Here is a 23,411-nt window from a genome sequence, read left to right on the forward strand (position 1 = left end):
TTGCTCAGTCATGTCCGACTCTTTGTGACCCCATGGACTAAAGGCTGCCAGGATCCTCTGTCCCTGGGATTTCCCAGGCAAGAATACTGGAGCAGGTTGCCATTTCCTTCTCCAAGGGATTTTCCCGACCCAGGATCAAAGCCAAGTCTCTTGTATCTCCTGCATTAGCAGATTATTCTTTAGCACTGAGCCACCTGGGAAGCTCACATGACTGGTATATTTATAAGAAATGGAGATTAGAACACAGACAGGCTGACTGTGTAGGGACAATGGTTAGCAGCCATCTGCAAGCCAGGGACAGAGCCATTAGAAGAAATCAAACCTGCTGACACCGTGACCTTGGACTTACAGCCTCAAGAACTATGAGAAAATAAATCTCTGTTGCTTAACCCAGTCTGTGTAATCTGTTATGTTAGCCTCAGCAAACTAATACATTATATAAATGCTAAGAACTTTAAACTCAGTTATTTATTGCCTTGTTTAAGATTTATGTTCAACTGGTATCACCTATATTTGATGCAAAATAAACGTATGTATCTGCAAGGATTCTGGAACATCTTATTGTGCTGTACTGTGCTAAGTCACTTGAGTCTTGTCCAACTCTTTGCAATCCCAAGGACTGTAGCCCACCAGGCTCCTCTGTCCACGGGATTTTCCAGGAAAGAATACTGGAATGGGTTGCCATTCCTGCTCCAAGGGATCAAACCCCTGTCCCTTATGTCTCCCTCACTGGCAGGCAGGTTCTTTACCACTAGGGCCATCTGGGAAGCCTGCAACATCTTATTATGTGGCAATAATAAAATGATTTTTCTGTATTAGGATTGGTTCAGTCACTCAGTCATGTCCGACTCTTTGTGACTCCATGGACTGCAGCAAGCCAGGCTTCCCTGTCCATCACCAACTCCTGGAGTTTACTCAAACTCATGTCCATTGAGTCAGTGATGGCATCCAACCATCTCATCCTCTGTCATCCCCTTCTCCTCCTGCCTTTAATCCTTCCCGGCATCAGGGTCTTTTCAAATGAGTCAGTTCTTCACATCAGATGGCCAAAATATTGGAGTTTCAGCTTCCAGTGAATATTCAGGACTGATTTCCTTTACGATGGACTGGTTGGATCTCCTTGCAGTCCAAGGGACTCACAAGAGTCTTCTCCAACACCATAGTTTCAAAGCATCAATTCTTTGGCACTCAGCTTTCTTTCTAGTCCAACTCTCACATCCATACATGACTACTGGAAAAATCATAGCTTTGACTAGACTGACCTTTGTTGGTAAAGTAATGTCTCTGCTTTTAATATGCTGACTAGGTTGGTCATAGCTTTTCTTCCAAGGAGCAAGTGTCTTTTAATTTCATGGCTGCAGTCACCATCTGCAGTGATTTTGGAGCCCCCCCAAAATAAAGTCTGTGACTGTTTCCATTGTTTCCCCATCTATTTGCCATGAAGTGATAGGACCAGATGCCATGATCTTAGTTTTCTTTTTTTTTTTTTTTATAAATTTATTTATTTTAGTTGGGGGCTAATTACTTTACAATATTATAATAGTTTTTGCCATACATTGACATGAATCAGCCATGGGTTTACATGTGTTCCCCTCCCTGGACCCCCTACCCACCTCCCTCCCCATCCCATCCCTCTGGGTCATCCCATTGCCCCGGCCCTGAGCCCTTGTCTCATGCATCGAACATGGAATGGTGTTCTGTTTCACATATGATAATATACATGTTTCAATGCTATTCTCCCAGAACGTCCCACCCTCACCTTCTCCCTCAGAGTCCATAAAATTGTTCTATGCATCTGTGTCTCTTATTCTGTCTAGCATATAGGGTTATCGTTACCATCTTTCAAATTCCATATATATGCATTAGTATACTGTATTGTTGTTTTTCTTTCTGGCTTACTTCACTCTGTATAATGGGCTCAAGTTTCATCCATCTCAGTAGAACCGATTCAAATGTATTTTTTTAATGGCTGAGTAATATTCCATTGTGTATATGTACCACAGCTTCCTTATTAGTTTTCTGAATGTTAAGTTTTAAGCCAACTTTTTCACTCTCCTCTTTCACCTTCATCAAGAGGCTCTTTAGTTCTTCTTCACTTTCTGCCATAAGGGTGGTGTCATCTGCATATCTGACATTATTGATATTTCTCCCGGCAATCTTGATTTCAGCTTGTGCTTCATCCAGCCCAGCATTTTGTATGATGTGCTCTGCATACGAGTTAAATAAGCAGGGTGACAATATACAGCCTTGATGTAGTCCTTTCCCGATTTGGAACCCATCTGTTGCTCCATTTGCCTGTATAAGTCACTGCAATTCTGTGGTCCTTTATATAAATATTCTTTAAAGCCATCATTGGTTCATTACTTTTGAAGTATTTTGAAAAAATACTTTCTTCTCTCAGTTAAATCACTCAACATATTTTTCCAGTAAAGTTGTACATAACATGGCTTATGTTTCTAAGTCAAATAAAATTAATACAATCAAATTAAAATTTCCAAGAATTAATATAGACACATCCTTATAAACACCATAAAAAACTAAATGGATCTTTCACTGATGACAACTCACATTTCCTCGAGACCCGCGAGGAGTGCAGTGTTCGTGTTCACGTTCTTGGACGTATTTCCTGTCTTCCTTCCAGTGAAACAAGCCCAGTTCCGGCCCAGCACGTCATGGACCCAGCCAGTCATGGTCTCGTGGCAGTAACTGGTTACCTTGCCGCCCTCTTCTTTATACTGCAATCAAACAAGAGAAGGAAAAGCCCCATGAACCTGTTCTCTCTCATGTCCCTTTCCTTGTCTCTTGTTCACAGTAAAGATGTCTCGTTTTCGTTTCACCTGAGGGACCAGCCTCTGTCAGCCAAAACAAAAACTGAGAGGTCTCAGTCTGAGAACTATTCTAAAAGAGGAAGAGAAAGAAACATTTCTAGGATTAGCATCACTGACCACCAAGCAAAATTTACACAACCAACACTTCAAGAGAATGAAAGGCAGGTAAAGAAAATAATATGTTTAAAGCAGCTGCTTTCCAAGGCACTCTACCAAAGTTACCTCATTTAATCTTCACGGCAAGCCCATGAGGAGACCGGCACTAATAACCCCAACTGACCAGTGAGTAAGTGGGGCTTCATCTCAGAGACAGTAAGTAGTCCCTACCTATGGTAACAGAGTTGTGACGGGGCAGAAACAACAAAATCCTGCTCACTTCCTCAGACCAGTCCACTCAGAGAAGAGGCATTCCTGCAAAATACAAAAACCTTCCAAAGAATTCAAATTTTTTCTTCTGTCAACCTCCCAACCTCTTAGCAAATTCTAATCATGAGGGAGTTAAAAAATCCTAATTATTAAATATTCTCTCCAGTTTATTTCACTAACACAGGCTGTCGTTTTATACCAGTGTTTATACTGAAAAATAACTGCAGCTGATCCCTGAATAATGCAGGGGCACCAACACACCACGGTCAAAAATCCACATATTTTTCAGTCATCCATCTGTATCCTGGGTGCTGCTTCCAAGGAATCAACCAACCTTGGCTCATGTAGTACTGTAGAATATATTTATTTTTTAAAAATCTGAATACAAGTGGACCTGTGCAGTTTAAACCTATGTCGTTCAAGGGTTAACTGTATAAAGTGATAGATCTATAACTCAGATACTTTGGCTCCAGAGCCTTAAAAAAAAACCCTCATGTTTTAATATATCCATATGGAGGAAGGATATATAATCCTGAATGAAAGTAGAAAGCATGGGAAGAGGAAAGAAAAAAAAAATGCACGGTAAACTTTTTTAAGAAGGGACTTGCACACAGTTTCAGGCACTGACTTAATGGAACAGAAGCACAAAAGCAGTCAAAGGCAACACAAACACATCAGCACAGGTAGCTGTCTTTCAATGCTTTTCTTTACAAAGGCACACAGTAGGTTGGTTTCGGCCCACAGGATGTAGTTTGTGGACTCTTAATCTAACATAATGGATACTACTTTACCTGTGCTAGGTAGCTTGAGTAGGGGCCAACAGTAAATATATTAACGTTTGCAGGTTATAAGGCTTCTGTCATTATCACTCAACCCTGCCCTTGCAGTGTGAGAGGTACACCAGAAATCCATAAAGGAATGAACCACCATCTGTTCCAATTAAACTTCATTTACAAAAACAGACCCACGGTTTGCAAACCCCAAGTATAAAGGAATGTATAAGATGAACTACACTTAAAGGTAAAACTACCTTACTGCATCTGAGTCTCTGAATTTAAATTATATTTAGGCGTAGAGTAAAAAGGGCTTCCCTGGTAGCTCAGTAGTAAGGAATCTGCCTGCCAATGCAGGAGACATGGGTTTGATCCCTGGTATGGGAAGAAGAAAATGTCAACCCACTCCAGTATTCTTGCCTGGAGAACTCCATGAACAGAGAGAACTGGTGGGCTACAGTCTGTGGGATTGTAAAGTCAGACATGACTTCGTGACTGTATAACAACAACACGGAATTAAAAATGCATGGTCTTAGAATCCAAAAGAGCTAGGTCTGGATCCTGGGATTCACCACCCAGTAGGCTACACTGGGTTAGTGACTGCAGGCTACTCACGTGTACATTTTGCTTCTGTCTTGGTGCTTCATGATACTGTGAAGCTCGCGTCCCTACCCCGAGCTAAGAATATCTCCACAAGCAAAGGTATGACTCACCATTCCTCATGTCCCTGCTAAAGTCCCAACTTAGGACAAAGGAACACTGAAACAAAGGTCTAGGATATGATCGGGCTGCAACACTAGACGGTATGTCACGTGAAAAAGTTAATAAAGTTCATATTTATTATGCTGAACTACCTGAAACTATTTTCATTGATCAAAACTGTCTAACATTGGTAACTTCATATGATGAGGACAGGCCAGGCAGGGTTAGGCCACAGCTCCCCGCACCACTGCTGTACAATTCAAAAAGACATGTACCCCAATGTTCATTGCAACACTATTCACAACAGCCAGGACATGGAAGCAACCTAGATGTCCATCAACAGATGAATAAAGAAGAGGTGTTACATATATACAAAGGAATATTACTCAGCCATAAAAAGGAACACATTTGAGTCCATTCTAGTGAGGTGGCAGAGAAGGCAATGGCACCCCACTCCAGTACTCTTGCCTGGAAAATCCCATGGATGGAGGACCCTGGTAGGCTGCAGTCCATGGGATCGTGAAGAGTCGGACATGACTGAGCGACTTCACTCACTCACTCACTCACTCACAGTAGAAACCAATAACACTGTAAAGCAATTTTCCTCCAATTAAACAAAAAAGTAATCTGACAAGGCTTTAAGAGTTTTTCAGAGCTACCTCATTGAAAGTGTCATATACACATAAATGAAAAAAAAAAAAGCTAAACACGGGAGGATGTTCATCACAGAGGAAGAGGCTGGAGAAGGCTGCTTGCTTTTATAAACAGTGTTGCTGGAACTCAGCCAGGCCCACTTGTTTATGGTATCTTGACTCTGGCTGCTTTGGCGCAACAGCAGCAGGAATGAGGTGCTGCAACAGAGACTATAAGGCTCATAAAGCCTAAAATATTTACTATCTACCCTGCAAGAAAATGTGCCGACCTCTCTGTATAGGACAATTAAAAAAAAAAAGAAGCTGGGAATTCCCTGGCGGTTCAGTGGTTAGGACTCCACACGCTCACCGCCTAGGGCCCAGGTTTGAGTCCTGCTGCAGTTCACGGGGTTGCAGAGAGTCGGACACGACTGGGTGACTGAGCAACAACAGGGAAACAAAATCCTACAACTTCGCAGTGTGTCCAAAGAAAAAACAAGCGAAACAACCCAAGACCTATTAACAGGAAAAAAATGACAAGATGGTACTTAAGTGAAATGTAAATATCTAAAATTTTTTATTAATATGAAATACGGCTTTTAAAAAATGAAAGGTGAAAACAGCCTTTGGGTGCGATTTTCTTGGTTATTTATTTAAAAAAAAGTTATATAAAAAGTTATATAAAAACTTTTTAACTTTAAAAAGTTATATTTATAAAAAGACAGATTTTTGTAAAGCTCATCACTTTAAAAAAATATTCCTATTGCCTAAGAATGAGAAACATGCCAACAAAGTCCTAGAAAAGAACATTTATGAGGAATGGTCCAGATATTGCTAGAATAACTTTGCTCTGTCTGGGATTATGGTTAAGTTTCTTGAAAAAAAAACCCAACAACAACAGTAACATTATTTATATATCCTATTGGACTGCAAGGAGAGCAAACCAATCAATCCTAAAGGAAATCAACCCTGAATATTCATTGGAATGACTGATGCTGAAGCTGAAGCTCCAATACTTTGGCCACCTGATGTGAAGAGTTGACTCACTGGAAAAGTGAGCACTCACCCTGATGCTGGGAAAGACTGAAGGCAAAAGGAGAAGAGGGCATCTCCAACTCAACAGACATGAATTTGAACAAACTCCAGGCGATAGTGGAGGACAGGAAAGCCTGGCGTGCTATAGTCCATGGGATCGTAAAGAGACAAAAATGACCTAGCAACTGAACAACAACAAGCCCTTTCACTTATATATCAAATACTTATTGGTCACATGATATTTCCCAGGCATCACATTAAGTGCTAGCCATGCACACACTGTATACTGATGTAGCTCCAGATCTTAAGACAATGGGAACTCAGTGAAATATGCAAACATGTAATTAATGCAGTTATTTATCTGAACCAAAACCATGTGGTTCTGAAAGTTAACCATGCTTGGAAAAGCCTGGGAAATTTCCCCAGAAATTTAGATCATAGATGAAATGACTTTCCCAACATACCAAAAATTCAAGGCATTCAAGTTAGAAGAAATGGGCCCCATGTATTTCATCAGCGTGGCTTTGTTTGCCTAGTTGGCATAGTTAGTCATAGTTATAAACATGATCGCTAATACGAAATGAATTTCCCTTTGAGGGAAAGGCTGAGTTGTTACTTTGACTGGAGAAGAAAAAAAAAAAATCCTTGAAACATGATCAAGTGTGCTAAAGATCCTTACCATTCACATTGATCAATGACTCTATACCCTTCATCATCAATATTATGGAACTACAGGATCTTAACATTTACCTATCACATCATACTTTATATGCATTTTACAGATTACTCATAAATCTTAGAGGTTCAAAAGAACATAAAGGTATAGACTCGGGGGACAGAAAAGAGACCTAAAAGAGGTGGCTGAACTAGAATTTAGAACTAAGGACTCTAGAACCAAGTGTTCTTCCCAAATACCATGCACCATTTCTTTATAGACTCCGTCTTCTCACAGAGTGTCAGAGAAGTAAACATACAAATCAACGGCCAAAAACACTGAGAGGAGACACCTAGAAATCATACAGGAAAGGCTTAAGCAATCTGCAAAGGGTTTTCATCTATATTATGTGAGTTTCAAAATGATTCTTTGGGATACTGTTCTCATGGGGAGAAAAAAAAAGGAGACTTTGCAAAGTTAAATAGAGAAGATATAATTAAAGTTTGAGTTCAATGTTGTAAGAATCATTGCTTTATTCATTATTTCCTTTAATAAAAAAGTTAGAAATTAACTGGCTCTCATGAGTCAGATTCAAATTGTTGCCCAACACATCTGAAGGGTCACCTAAATTCTCCATCTAAGGAGAGACCCACATGGCTAAAGGTCATCTAATTTCACCTAAATTTTTACCTAATTTTTAAATTTTTGTTTCACCTAAATGTTTGTTTCATCTAATTTCATCTAAGACCCACACAGCTAAAGGTCATCTAATTTCACCTAAATTTTTGTCAAAGATTTTTGATTCAGGGCAGAGGTAAAGGACATGGTCTGCAGGCTTGACTCCTTAGATAGCATCCAGTTCTGCCTCTTACTGACTGTGAGATCCTGAGCAAGTGACTTACCCTCTCTGTCCTTTCAGTGTCCTCATCTGTAAAATCAGGATGCTATAACAGACTCAGCCTCACAGGCTGCATTTTATAAACACTAACCCATTTAATTATACAGTAGCCAGTGAGGGTTATTCTTTCCCCATAAGCACTGTTCTCACAGTGAACAGGATTTTTTTTTGCTTATTTGGTAACTAGGACACTAGCAGTAGAAAGCAATTAGTTACTGGATGAGTGAATAAATAAATGAATAACAGAAAGAACAACAAATGCCAAATTCTACTTAAAACAGTAACATGAGAAATTCAGAAAAGTTTATAATTAAAAGTGTGATACTTTTATAATTAAAAAGGGGTCACAGAGACCCAAGTTCTGACTCCTAGTATGACTTCAGGAATGTCAATTTTTCCTCTCCAAACCTGTTTCCTTACCTGTAAACTTAAGCTGAACTGAAAGTTCCAAACTATCCCTTCAAGTTTCCTAACTTCACAGTCTTTACATCTATGGTTTTCTTATTATTCACGAAGTAGGTAAATAATTTAGACTCCCTACTTATATAGAGCATCTGTACATTCTCTAAATGTGCTTGTTAGTCGCTCAGTCGTGTCTGACTCTCTGCAACCCCATGAACCGTAGCCCACCAGGCTCCTCTGTCCATGGGATTCTCCAGGCAAGAATACTGGAGTAGGTAGCCACTCCCTTCTCCAGGGCATACTCCTGACCCAAGGATCAAACCTGAGTCACCTGCATTGCAGGCAGATTCTTTACCATCTGAGCCACCAAGGAATCCCCATCTAAACATTCTAAGTGATCCAAAATAATCCTAAAAAACTATAACTGTTTTCATTCAAGCAAATTACAAAGAGATGCTATATCCATTTATGTACCATTTTTTATACATTAATTTGATGGAATTATTTCCCATTTAAAATTTTTATTTTATATTATTCTGTAGTTTTCCCAATCTAAAATAATATGATCTGCTTTTAGAACCTGAAATTACCTTATGAAGGGTAGGAGAGGACTGTAATACCACTATTCAGGACAGCTGTAACTTAGTAGAAAAGAGACATTTAACCCACCCCAGAAGCCAAGTACTCAGTACCTTGAGAGGACCATGCACTGTGCCCCCATTATTTTCTTGATTTGAATATTCTCAGTATTGCTGTCATTTTTTCTGCTACTGTAAAATACATCTTATGTGATTTCTGAAATTATTACCAAGTAGGAAATTGAAGTTTTGGCCACACTAGCCAGCTTGAACTGTAGTCAAAATTTTTTCTAACCATTTTCATTTATTTTGTTTATATAAACAGTCTCTGAATACTGACTTGCACAAATGAGATAATTTAAGTTTCTATTCATTGATGCCAATTTCTACTGCAACAAATAGATAATCACATAAAATTTGAAGAAATTACAAATCCTAGCACTTAAGTTTAGAAAACTACCAGCATTCAGCAACTATTCATTTGCTTCTTCAAAATTATCGTTGAGTTGCCATTCTGAAAGCCGCCCTTCTTCAGTTTCCTATTCATTTTATCAACTATTCAATTCCACCCAATTACCTAGCAATATTAACCAATTGAAAAAGAAAAGGTTGGGATATTTTAGAACTTAAGTTATTTATCCTGGATCTCTTTCTCAACTGCTTTTTGACACTAAGCATGAGAAAATCACTTATACCTTTTGTTCCACTGTTTTCCCAATTACATGTGCAAATATTTGAATACTTCCTTTATGTAATGCACTGGTGATGAGAAAAAATGCTCTTTAGGAAGACTTTGCCCTTTAAATTCCCATTCTTCCACTTATCATTTATGTAACATTGGACAAGTCGCAACTAAGGAACCTCAGTTTCGCCAGCTGGTAACAGGTATGAGATCTACTTCATTGGATTCCTATCAAGGATAAAGATGACAATGACATCAAGAGTTTAAACACTTATAAAACACTAAACAAGTAACAATATAAACACTACCATCTGTTACCATGGGGGATATGAAGCTGTTAAGACTTTATTCATGTCATCAAAGAACCTATACTCTCAAACCCAACTCTCAACTGAGCAGCTGATAAAAGTTTTATTTTGTCAACCAGTGGTTTTCCAAAATGAGAAGATAATCCACTAAAATATTAGAAAGAAAAATGTATAATTTCTATTTATATTTGTAATATAGAAATAAAACTGAAAACCAACTTCCACTATTATTTTATATACAAAGTAACACTGATATGCTCACACAGTTCCAGTGTCAGATGTTCACTTGTTAAATGCAGTGTGCTGCCTATAAGATGGCTAGAACACGATGGCATATTCCCATTCATGGTGTGCCTGCTTAAATTCATGCACATTTGATGTAGTTAAACTAACTCACACAAAATGAACAAGTGGTTTAAAATAACACTTACAAGGAAAACAGGATTTGCAAATACTAACGATGTAAATATAAGAAAACATAAGAAAATAACAATGCTTACATTTGCCCTGTTCCTGGAATGAGTTTTATCAGCCACACAGAAATAAGTTTTTGAAAACAGATGTTTTGAAATGGTTACATCACTCTGATATTAACTTTTCAATCTGTTTTTCAATAAATCAAATGTCTCAGTTTTAACATGTCCATTAAATTGCTATCATTTAACACTAAACATCATTTAAACACCAAACAGTAATTCTTCTAAACTCTACCTGTGACATTTTCATACTTTTAACAATGTGTCAAAGCTAAAATTCTTTACTTAAAAGACTTTAATTAGAAAATTGTTTCCAAATGTTGAAAACTGGGAGTAATAAAAATAATTGGTAACAGAAATCCTTACACTGCTTTTGGCAACAAACTCATAATGAAACCTACTTCTACATTGTTTCCAGAGAATATCATCAGGCAGGACAGGTTTTTATAACAATAAATAAATCAAATATTATTTAATCATTTAATATTACTTCATATGTTTGATAGCAAACATATTAGTATGGTAGTGCAGGTGTATAGTTTTTTAAATATATGTATTCATACTGTGGGGGCTTCCCCAGTGACTCAGTGATAAAGAATCCGCCTGCCAATGCAGGAGACATGGGTTCAAGCCCTGAGTCGGGAATATCCCCTGAGGAAGGAAATGGCAACCCACTACAGTATTCTTGCCTGGAAAATTCCATGGACAGAGGAGCCTGGCAGGCTCTAGTCCATGGGGTCACAAAAAAGAGTCAGACACATCTTAGTGACTAAACAATACATACTGTGGACTAAACACCACCACATACTGTGGAATATATAAGAAAAAAAATCTGGACATGTAGGTCTAATCCATCAAGCACCATTTCAGAAAAAAATACTTTGTATGAAGTTAAATGATTTGATGATACACCGTACAAAGTAGAGAGATTTCCTTCCAACAATACCAAAGAACAGTGTTTACTCCATTTTCTGCCCTTTGTGTACGGTGTCTGTCTCCGTAAGTGTAGATTAATTGTTTGCACATGCTGTCAGTCTGGAGTGTGAATAAAGCCTTTAGATGGCAACAAAGAGAAAAAGGCACATCTTCCTAAACAGTTTTGCCAACCTATCCAGGACAGTCACATCTTTCATCAGAAACAAACTTCCCTATGTCATTTCAAGGATTACTTCTAGTTTTCTGCCCACTGTTTCAGCTTGGCCATTCGTTTTAAAAGTTGAATTTTAATGAATTGTGAAACTGATAGCAAATTGTGGCAGTGGTTGCAACCAAATAATTTCTAGCATTTCACTTAAGGAATTGGCAATTAGATTTAATGTGAAAATGGAGGGTCACAGATTAATTTCCAGAGCTGAAAAGATGTCCCCTTTAAACCAAAATGTAGGTTCCAGGACTAGTTAAGAAAACAGCATTTGATCCTTAGCAAGGTAACCAAAGTCCCTTGGCTCATTCCTCAATTACTTGCTCATAAACTCTTAAGATGTAAGGTTGGAAGAAATCTCAGAATTCATTGACTCTAGTACTGATGCTGAAGCTGAAGTTCCAATACTCTGGCCACCTGATGCAAAGAGCCAATCCACTGGAAAAGACCCTTATGCTGGGAAGGATTGAGGGCAGGAGAAGAAGGGGGCAACAGAGGATGAGATGGTTGGATGGCATCACCGACTCGATGGACGTGAGTCTGAGCAAACTCCGGGAGATAGTGAAGGACAAGGAAGCCTGGCGTGCTGCCGTTCATTAAGTCGAGAAGAGTCAGACACAACTGAGCAACTGGACTACAATAACAACCTTTAGCTGGTGCTTCTCAAGGGGTGGGGCACAGATAACCCACAGCATCTTAAGCAAATATGAGTCCTTGGTTATCTAGGCTTTGGGGAACCACTGTAGACACAAATAAAGCTCAGTACTTCCCCTGACAGCTAATTTGCGTGCATGCTGAGTCACTCAGCTGTGTCTGACTCTCTGAGATCCCATGTACTAGAGCCCGCCAGGCCCCTCTGTCCATGGGATTCTCCAGGCAGGAATACTGGAGTGGGTTGCCATTTCCTTCTCCAGGGGATCTCCCTGACACAGGGATCAAACCTGCGTCTCCTGCATCGCATTCTTTACTACTGAGCCACCTGGGAAGCCCAACAGATAATTTAGTTTTCAGTAATTCTGAAAGTTAGAAGTTTATTATTTTTAACTCTGAGTTTCATCTTAGCCTCTATAGTCTCACACAAAAAATAAAAAAAGACAAATAAGCAGAATAAAATTTTAAGAGTCTCATCCCTTTTCTACAAAGTCATTCAACAAATACGTCTTGAGGGTCCACCATAGCTTCTAAAGGACACAAAGGCAAAAATCCTTTCAGAAACACAACAATGAAACGGGAGAACAGCACAATGATATATTATTCAATTTTCTTTCTTTTACAAATATTTATTGAAGGCCTATTATTTATCACATAGTGTGCCCTACATACAGAATAAAAAGGTCAGTAATACAGTGTTGATCACTGCCCTCAAGGAGTTTAAAAATCAGAGAAAAGGACAAACAGGCAATTATAACAGAGAATGTTAAGCAGTAATCTATGAGTACTTCTAACACATATACCTGCAATTTTGTACCCAAGTCTTCTCTTCTATAATCAAAACAAACATTAGATGCAAAGTTACTCAAAGAAACCAGTTGGGAAAAAAACACTTTGGTAGGGGTGATTTCAAATGCCTTCCTAAATATATACACATTTGTTGCTTAGTCAGTATTTACATCCAGACAGACAGTTTGAAAATACACAACTCTTACAAAACACTGGAGGCATGTAACATCATATATTTTTTAGAACAGAGGACCAAAAATATAAACATAGCACCATTCCTGATTTGTGTTTCTAGAACCCTAGAGAATGAATTTTTTGAAAGCTGGTATTACTTCTGAAGTCTTTGAAAAGACGAGAGAAATGTGGATAATTTTCCAAAGTTCCCAGATAAAGTTCTACATGCATTAGAATCTGAAGATATACAGGCTTTCAGTCTGGAAGCAGATGACACGCTCAAGTCATTCCTTTTACAGCAGAGTGAGTACTACCAGGTCAGTGATCCCTGCAAAGTACAACTGGAACCAACATAATGGCATTCCTCCCAGTAATGGAGAGCATTGGGGACCTGCACAGATGTGGCACCAAGAACCTGAGTGATAAAGAATTTTTAGGATGGAAGAAAGTATCCAGGTAGCAGTTGGATGTACTGTTCCTTAGTTTTTATAAGATACAACCTTCCCAGAACAGCAGACCAGTGCCTCTCAAACGACATAATTATCTGAACCAATAAAGTAATGATGATAACCTACCATCTAGAGAAAGATTTCTCCACTCAAGGAGTAATTCAAGGGATGCAGAAAAGTCCTCCCAGGAAATATGAACTGGGTGGAGCCTCACATTTTTGGTTTGCCAAGGCTGATGCTTAATCAGCTCTCAGTAACTGAGGAGGAAACCAGTCTACTGTGCAGCAGGAAAGAACTAAAGGCAGCAATGGCTCTGAACAACTTAATTAAGAGAAGTAAGCTTGGCAAGCGTACTTAATTTGAAGCTTATAAAACTCTCCTTCAATTTGGAGAACTATAAAAGGAAGGAGAAAGTAAATTTTTGTCTTGAATAAAGGGACCCAGGCTTAGGAAAGAAAATGAGTACCCTCATTTGGTAAGGAAATCTAAGCTTCAGGCCAGTTCTTCTAAAATTTTAACAAGAGCAATGCAGTACATTGAACTAACATTTGGGATTCACCAGAAAATCTGCCCAAATGTGACTTGCAGTACCAATATTTTTTTTTCTGAAACAAACTTGATGAATAGCCCATATTACTTTACAATTAGAAGTTGTGTGGGACTTCCCTGGTGGTCCGGTGATGAAGACTCCACACTTCCAGTACAGGAGTGTGAGTTCCATTCCTGGTTGGGAAACTAAGATGCCAAATGCATAGCCAAAGAAATGAAAAAAAAAAAAGAAGCTGTGTGAGCTTAAGCACTGTATGAGAGTAACTCTCCCTATCTGAAAACTGAAGCTAGTAATATCTACTTCACAGGACATTTGTAAGGTAAAGCATGTTAAGCTCTTAGCACAAGACTGGCATCTAAGTAAAAAAATACAGCCCTACCCCCACAGGGGCACTGCAGATTTATGATTTGGAAAAAGAGACCCTTCAGCAGTTTGGCTTATCTCAGAAAGCCCCCTCCCCCAAACATGTCTTCTCTGGGACCATCTTCCCTCCCATAATGCATCTGTGCATCTCAAGATATTCTGAAGCTTGATTTTCTTCTTATAACACGTGTTGGGGCTCCTCAAGGTCATTAGAAAAAGAAAAGGAACATAGGAAGATCATTTTAACTGTGAGTAAAATCTGCACAAAATACAACAAATAATTCAAGTCCTAAGCAGTTTGGAAAAAAAAAAAATCACTTCAACAAAAGAACATTCAAAAGAGAAAAAAATACAAAAAAAGAAAAAAACCCTTGTGTTGCATATCATTCCTTTCATTCAAAGGCTGAAGGATAAAGCCACCTAAGACTTGCAGAACTTTTTCCTTTTTCCTGCTTGGTCTTTGGTTGCTCACATTCCAAAATGGTGGTGGCTGCTTTCCAAGGAAACGTTCGGAGGGCAGCTGCCTCGGAGGTAGGTACCAGGACTCCTCTGCATGTTATGTGCCCTTAGAGACTCCAGAGGGACTGTAGCTGCTAGAGGCCTCTGCTAGCTGTTAGAGGGAGGCAGGTCCACTGTCGTGCGCTGTTCTGCCTCTTAGCCCAAAAGTCTGTTTTTGGCTGAGGTTTTAAAAGAGCCGCTCAACAGACGCTCTATTTAATAACTAAAAGACAATGAAAACTAGAGTTACAAGCCAACAAGGATCATACTGTCTCTTTAAAAAATGCTTAAATATATTCATTTCTTTAAGTGGAAAAAAAAAAAAATACCAGTACTTAGTATTTCAAATGCTGGTATTTTTTTTTTAATGTTATTTAAGACATTCACAAAAAAGCCACTGTTCTCAAAAGCTGAATGCTTAAGCAACAAGTACTGTGCGTGCAGCCAACATGCTCCAGAAGCACATGCAGATGCATTTCAAATTAAATGCTACCAAATAAGCCTAATATAGCTTTTGAATATAGATAAGAAACAGCCTAATCTAGCAACCTAGACATAATAACATGTATATCTTACAAATTCCAAACGTAGGTTTAATGCTACTTTGACCAATATTTCCAGGTTCAAGGCTATTTATCCCATTTACAAAGTAAATACTAGGATCTATCTTTGCTACTGGTAGAAGCATCTCCCCAGTTAGGAGAAAGAATGAGAACTTTCAGACAGAATTTTACAAACCACATTCTGAGAATACCTTATTTTTAGTGAGGAAAACGTGGTAAACTTTGAAAAATTTTTCTATTACATCTCCCTCCTCAGCTACAGTGTAATAAAGATTCTGAGCAGTTCTGAAAGGAAACTATTTAACACAGTCTACACTTACTCAACTTCCAGAAATAAATTCAGAAGAAAGAGCCTATTGGTTCCAGCTCTAATTTTCACTTTGATCTGTTATTAGCGGCTGCCTGGAACCTCTAGAGCTTAACAAAATGAAGTGACACATCTTAGGAACAGTTTTTTCCTGGCAGATGTGTGGCCCAGTGTTGGCCCATTAAACAGCCCGAAAAACGCTGACACAGGATAAAGCTATGGTGCTTTCAACACCTGCCCCAGTTCCCTTTTTCATATCTCATTTCCTTACTTAGGAGCTAAGTAAAAGAGGAAGAGAAAGGGGAAAGACTGCTATATAAAACACAACGGAGGGCAAGTCCCCATCAGCTTTTCTCTCTCACTGCCTACTTCTCCATCAAAATTTTAGCCATCTAAATTTATGGATCCAGGGAAAGCACTAATTTAAACATCTATTCTGAAAGTATGAGGAGCATGTACACAGTAAAAAAAGATCCTCTTCTCCCTAGCCAATAGTCTGTTTGGAGAAGGAACCAGTTTAACAAGACACAGGTGGTGTCTCATAGGGATGAGTAACAAATATGTTAATTTCTCGGGAACAGCCACCTTTTCTATTGGGAAGACACATCTAAAATGCCATGGTCTCACACAGGTCCCTCTTGAGTCATTTTAGGAAAAGAATGAGTAATCTCAGGCAGCACAGCTACTTCAAGGATGTGAACTGAATTTGGGCCATCCTCTCCTTCACTGGGTCTTTACCTTTTTGGTTTCATGTCCACTTATGAGCATCATGTTTGAGAAAGCTAATTTTATGTGTGTAAACAAAGCATACTAAAGTGAAAATACTGCCGACAGGTAAGAAGCAGCAAATAAGCAGGCTCAAGCAAGAAATCTGTAAGAAAACCATAATCTACCTATCTCCAACTCCCTTTCCCTGATGAAGAAACAAACATTAACTTGCATAAGCCACCAGGGAGGAGGGAAGCTTGCATTTAATGAGAAAGTTAAAAGTATTTCAATGGAGCTCACCCAGTTTGTTCCTCAGATGTGGAATATCATACATCCCCACAGTTCCCAGTTGCATGAAAAACTGAGTCATAAGATCAGTGACATCCTATGAAAGGTTTACAATGGAAAACTCAGTCATTAAGTTGAGATAAAGCATCATCATGAAAGAAAACAAATGGCTAGGCATCTTCTGATTCTTTTCCTCAACTGAAACACTTCTAAAAGTAAACATCAAATTATTTAAAAGAAAGACAAACACCTCATTTTGGTGTATTCAATCTATACTAAAACAGGTAAATCTATCCCAATAATACTCTGAAAGCTGAATTGTTACATCTTAAAAATAAACCCAGAAGGCACAATGGAAAAGACCACACAAGACTCCCAAATCCTTTGCTGTAGAAAGCACATGATTCTGGCTGTTGTGATAAGCTTGAAATTTACAAGTCACTAGCACACAAAACAGGCAAATAAATCCTCTGGTGTGGATTTCCCAACATACTGTCTTTGTTTTGAGTACCAAGCTGCTTTAGAAATACTCACGGTAGAATTTTTAGCTTACAGTTCTACTAAGACTGGTAGGTCTCAAACAAAAACTTAATTAGAAATCAGTGAACTTTGTTTAACTATCACCAAATAAGTTTTTCAGCCATTATGAGTCTAGCTTCTCTATGTACTTTCTTCAGCCCTTGAGTAGTTTAATCTCCAAAATATAAACTGAGTTCATTCTCTACTGCTCCCTTTTACAGCCTCAGAAAGTAAAAGGAGAAACAGCAAAAAGGTTAGAAAGCCTATTCAACTTAAAGGTATCCTTTGGAGCTGAGTCTGTTTCATACCACTTCCTTTCTTGGCAATCTGGTAGAGGACAGCGGAGAGGAGCGTTACACATGTTCATGGAAAAAATGAACAGAGTACACAAAAGCATAAAGAAGAAAAAATAATCACTTACCTACCCATCACAAAGTCAGTCATAATGAAACACCCTTTATATTGTTTTGTTACACTGTGTGTTTTCATAAAAGAAGTTGGTTGTTTTTCATCTGCAGGTACTTTTCATTTGCAGATGTGTTGAACTTACAACCAAATGGCAATGCTATTAAAAGTTGATAGTCTTAGAAACTGGCCTGTGGCCAGCACATTATTTTAAGGGAAAACTGAATTCGAATGTCTCTAGGAAAGTTTTCATTTCATAGGCCATAAATCAAGTTACTCCTTACTGCTTTACATAAAGTTGTCACAGATGCTTAGGTATCTGCCTGGGTGAGCCCGAAATTCACTTGAGTTTGTAACCCCCCCAGAGTGTTCTAATAACTGAATCTACAGTGAAAGTTGAGTAGGAAAAAGTGTCTTTCAAAAATATAAACCTAGTGCTTCCTGCCTGACTCACACAGTACATAAACTTTCAGCGTCAAGATTTCCTTCCAAACTTTTTTCTAGCTTGAGATCATACATTAAAAAAAAAAAAAGATCATCCTACTCCACTGCCGATTTCTTAAGCAGTTAAAACCAAGGGAAAAAAGGCCTAAGAACAAATCATGAAAAATTCTGCTTATTCTCTAGATGAGGCCTGAATAAGGAGAACTTAATACAGCAAGTTCCTGGCAGTAAAAGTGGTACCACATGGCTCCAAAGTTGGAATGTAGGGAGAATGATGTGGAAGCTGTCTGTTCTGAACTGCAGGCTGATCTAGGGGGTGAGGAGTAGGAACCTAACAGGATACCTTGCCCGTATCACCTGCTCAACAAACTCGAGCAGGAACAACCCTATGAAACAATTTCATGAAAGCATATCTGAAACAGGGCAAAAGGAAACAAGTGGGAGAGTCTGTTATCAGTCAGTGGAGAGACCTGAAATCCAACTGAGTCGTAGACTAACAATGGAGGGTGTAAATGACAAAAGTTTGTCAGATGTTTCTGCAATAGCAGTTAGTTTATATATGACAGTTGAACTTGAATAGTAAAATACTGCTTATATTTTGATAATTATTCTTTTTTTTTTTGATAATTATTCTTTTTAAAAAATAATTTTCATCTAAGAGTTACTTCTAAAATCGGTAGGAAAAAAAAATCTCGCATGCCTATTCATAAATAGGTGTGCTTTGTCGAGTCACACACTCAGCATGGTTTCCCCAGCACCACTGCAGGAAATACCCTAAGGCTTCGGGTAAAGTCCAGCAAGACTTTTATGTTAAAAAGTGTCCCCCCAAAAGTATTTGTCCTATTATGTAAAGTCAACCTCACTTTATCATTTTTCCTAAATTTGTTAAACTTTGCTGCTCTCCATCACTTTTCCAGTTGGATTTGCTAAGAGAACATGGCATTTTATCACTCCAGAAAGCATGTTTATCTGGAACTACTCCATTACGTTAAGAGAAATTTTAAAACCATATATCTTGTTAATGTTTGTTCTGCTTACTGAAATTATGATACTTATCACATGACCTAACCACAGACTAGAGTGTCTGATTTTTCAGCAGGAAAAGAAAACCCAGTCTTGATAACGGTTCTGGTCAAATGGACACTTTAAAAAATATACTGAAATCAGTAGCAGGAGAACCCTCTTGTTATTTTTATTCCTAATGAGAGAATGCCATTCAGAAGCACATGATCAGGTAGGGTTCTACCCTACAACAGAGTATACAATGACTTCCCATTTATGGTTGAAAACACTTATAATCTTATTTGGCTTTAAAAAGCCTTTATTTACCAGTAAATAATGTTTTGAGGCTACAGAAAGGTGCAAAATCTGCTTGCACCTTTGATCTAAAGAGAAATAGAGTTGACCCTTGAACAAAGGAACAACGCAGGGTGTGGGGCACCAATCCTGCAAGTAGCTGAAAATCCACCAATAATTAACAGTCAGCCCTCCACATACAGGGTTCCACATCTAAGGTATCAACCAACCTTGGATTCTCATCTGCAGATTCAACTAACCTCAGATAGTGTAGTACTGCAGTATTTACTACGGAAAAAAAAATCTCTGTGTAAGTGGACCCATGAAGTTCAAACCTGTTCTTGTTCAAGGGTCAACTGCACAGAGAAGTGTTCTGATTCCTCAGCTACCAGCCATACCCTCTGTCCCCACCACCTCCGGACTCCTATTCAAGCTGAGAGCAGACAAACCGATAGGAAAATATTAATGGAGGGAAATGGCCTTTGCCTATTTCTGATTACATCTCGGGTAATTGACGGTTGTCATTAGAAGTTCCACTACCAGTTTCTCCAAGTCTACAGAAGTGAAGAATGAAAAGTCTTCCAAGCTAAATGGGTAAGACTATTTTTTCATCTATTTATATACTACACCCTATCTTGTACTTAAATAATTCAGGCAACCTATTTCTCAACTGAATTCTACTTCACTTTCATGTTTTAAACAAATATCGATTACCTATTTTGTATCCACAGAAGAAAAAAGGAAAGGGAGAAAAGGGGAAAAGGAGGGGCAAGAGGGTACATAGTAAGAATTGATTTGAATCTCTCTTTCATTGTGCATCAAGTCCACAGGCAATTGACTCCCAACCTAAAAGCAAAGAACTTTTAAAGGACTGTAACAGAGTACCTATAAGAGGTCTAAAAAGCCCTAGGCCTATCAAAATGTAGATCAAGAATTATATTCAGATGGAATCACATTTACACACTACCATTTTAAAAACTCATACAGATACTCTTAACAATTTTTAAAAATACATATTATCTATGGAGTGATAGTATCTAGGGGTGATAATAAAAGATATTTAATAAATGGTCAAGCATGGGCTTCAACTAATAAAGCAGACCGCTGGCCCAACAGTGGCCAGCACAGATGGACTGGTTCCCACCAGCTGAAAAGCAGATAGCCAATCCAGGTGAGAGCAGACAACTTTTCCAGTCTCTCTTTTCTTTTTTCATATTAAGAAAGGGTCCTTATAGTTTAAAAAAAAAAAGTATTGGGCATTATGATTTTAAGAAATTTGACTCAGATTACATCACAACCCACATGAGGAATCACAGTAAATTTAGAAACTTGTCTTTTGCTAGTTCTTTGTCTTTCCTCATCTTTAACAGACTCATTCCCTCATGTTCCCATAAAATCCTGTAATTGGTTAATGCTTACCATTTAATTGGTTAACTCTTTTTTAAAGGCTATCGTCACTACCCCTTGAAAGAGTCTGTCTTTATTTATTAACCTTTATTTATAATAAGAAACAGCTAGTCTCAGGCTTGTGGATTCAACTTAGTTAAACCATTTAACACTCTGCAAACAGGAAAGATATCTTGGATGGATTGCAGTTTGTGCTCAACTGTTTTACCCTAGAGTGTGTCTGCAATTAGAAGTAGTGTGTAAGACTATAGGAATGGAATCAGTTCTTCCCCAGTGAGAGAAGAAAAGCAACTGGGCTGTGGGGGCTACCTTTTACTTTAGCCCAAGGGGCAACTCCAAGGTGCTCCATCTCTTTGTCTGAGCTTACTCAAATAAATTATTCACATTAATATATTTAGTACATGACATTATTTCAATGAGTCATTCAGGTCAATTTCTCAGAGCTAACAATAAGAGGCACAGTATGATAACCTCAAGAAAAATTTATAAAATCCCTATCTTTCCTACAGATTCAGCATGAAGCCAAGTAACTAAAGCAACACTTAGAAATAAAGGTGGAGTAATAAAGAAAATAAATTAAGAATTTAGTCGTACTTACCAAAATGTAAATTTAAATACAGATGGATTGCACACATTCAAATAGATTCAGTGTGCTTTTTTTAAACCAAAGTCATAACTTTAAATAAAGTGGAAAAATTACATCATCTAATTTTTCTTGGGAAAATGGTACAATTCTGGTTATCTTCCTAATCTAAAGTTAAAATACTGAGGGTCTCCTCATTAGAAGAGGCTTCAGATATCAGACCATTGGAAATAATGAATGCATATTCCAACAAAACTTACCTTAAAAAAGGCGAACCACTTGTAGTCATTCAACACAATCTCAAAACCTTGATTGTAAATGATGGTGAAATGGCCAGAATTGCCAAAGTCATCATATGCTGTATCCAATTTTTTGAGGTGCACCACTACTTTTTTTTCTGGTGGTCCTAAAGAAAAGAATATACACAACAAAGGAAAGTTATTTGGACTTCAATGGGAGGTAGTCTCATCTATTTTTAAGCAGTTTTCCTTTCATGCTACTGAATTTAAGTGGATCTGGCTTATGAAGATTATCAGAGTCCCTGTGTTGTAGCCTCTTTCTGTATAATCCCAGAGGGGTCTAAGGCAAGTCTGTGAAGTGAAGGCTCAAAAGATATATTAAGTAACCCATCAGGTACAGACCCCCAAAAGTACAGCCACTACCTTCCCAGAGGATCCAAACACTGAAGAAGTTTTTCCACTGAAGAAAAGGAGAAATAGGGAATGTTGAAAATGACAGACAGAAATGGGGAGAAGACAAAATGGTAGTCAAAAAGTGGAAATATAAAAACATAAAAACATCTGCTATCAGGTCATAAGAACAAAGGAAATGATCTCTCCACAGAAGAAATGGGGTATCTTTCTCCTAGACGGCTACAAAGCTCAGAATCTCAGAATCTAAATCCTTCCAGTCTTCGGCAAACTCAAGGTTTTTATCCTACATAGTTAATTTATACTGATAGGAACTAAACTTTTAATCTTCAGAAAACTTTTAACCTTCAGATATGTCTTTAATGATTAGATTAAGGTCAAGGTATAGTATATGGACAGAGGCTGCCTGAAAAGGATTCTGCTTGTCCACTTTGGAAGTTTCCACACTCTGCACAATTTTCCATGTTTCCTATTAATGCTCTGAAATAGGAGATTCCAAGGGCTTCCCAGGTGGCACTAGTGGTAAAGGCCAATGCAGGAGACACAAGAGAAGCGGGTTCGATCCCTGAGTAGGGAAGATTCCCTGGAATACGAAATGGCAACCCACACCAGTATTCTTGCCTGGGAAATTCCAAGGACAGAGGAGCCTGGCGGGCTACAATCTCCATGGGAGGCTGCAAAAAGTCAAACATCATTGAGTGACTGAGCACACACATACATAGGAGATTCCATGTGACAATACAAATCCTGATCTCCCTTCTGCTTTGGACCTCCAAGTTCAACTTTTAAAAGAGAAAATGATTATAATGCCCCATATTATGAAGTGCCACACAGTCATTTGGAGTTGGACAGCTGAGTAACTCTGTTTAGTGACAAATGACCTGGCAATCTTTGTTCTGTTAACAAGGAAATTGTGGCCAAGAGCTTCGCTCATTCTGCAGAAGCGACAGTGTGGTAAGGGTCTGAGTAGAACAAGAGTGCCTCTCCTGACCCAAGACTGTGTTTTTCCTCTCCCTTCACTAAATTTTGTCCTCGGGATAGCAGTGTTATCTGAGAGCATATGAAATGTTCCAGTGTGTTCAAATGTTGCTGTTCAGTGGCTCAGTCGTGTCCGACTCTTTGTGACCCCGTGGACTGCAGCAAGCCAGGCTTCCCTGTCCTTTTCTCCCTGAGTTTGCTCAAATACTAGATACTTACTGAGAGCCTTCTGTGAGCTACGCATTGTGCTTGGCTCCCGGCATTTCAAATTACTGGCTAAAGAGATATTAAAAAAAAAAAAAAAAAACTTTTT

The 23,411-nt window shown here is 38.4% G+C and overlaps 1 protein-coding gene across 2 annotated transcripts in view; it reads right to left on the reverse strand.

The window, feature by feature from the left end:
- Positions 1-23,411, reverse strand: part of CTSC (cathepsin C) — a 43,146-nt gene that overhangs the window by 18,912 nt on the left and 823 nt on the right. Inside the window, exons 2-4 of one of the 2 annotated variants that reach the window (XM_081533341.1) lie at positions 21,731-21,876; positions 16,829-16,913; positions 12,736-15,173 (exon numbers count right to left, since the gene is read on the reverse strand). In XM_081533341.1, the coding sequence (XP_081389467.1) occupies positions 15,163-15,173; positions 16,829-16,913; positions 21,731-21,876 (242 nt within the window). In that variant the 3' untranslated portion in view covers positions 12,736-15,162. Of the gene's footprint in view, positions 1-2,568; positions 2,736-12,735; positions 15,174-16,828; positions 16,914-21,730; positions 21,877-23,411 lie in introns of those variants that run through there. The other variant, XM_081533340.1, reaches the window with a different exon arrangement.

The sequence above is a fragment of the Giraffa tippelskirchi genome, chromosome 10 (genome assembly GCF_054371585.1).
Source record: "Giraffa tippelskirchi isolate mGirTip1 chromosome 10, T2T-mGirTip1v1.2.pri, whole genome shotgun sequence".
Taxonomy (NCBI): Eukaryota; Metazoa; Chordata; class Mammalia; order Artiodactyla; family Giraffidae; genus Giraffa; species Giraffa tippelskirchi.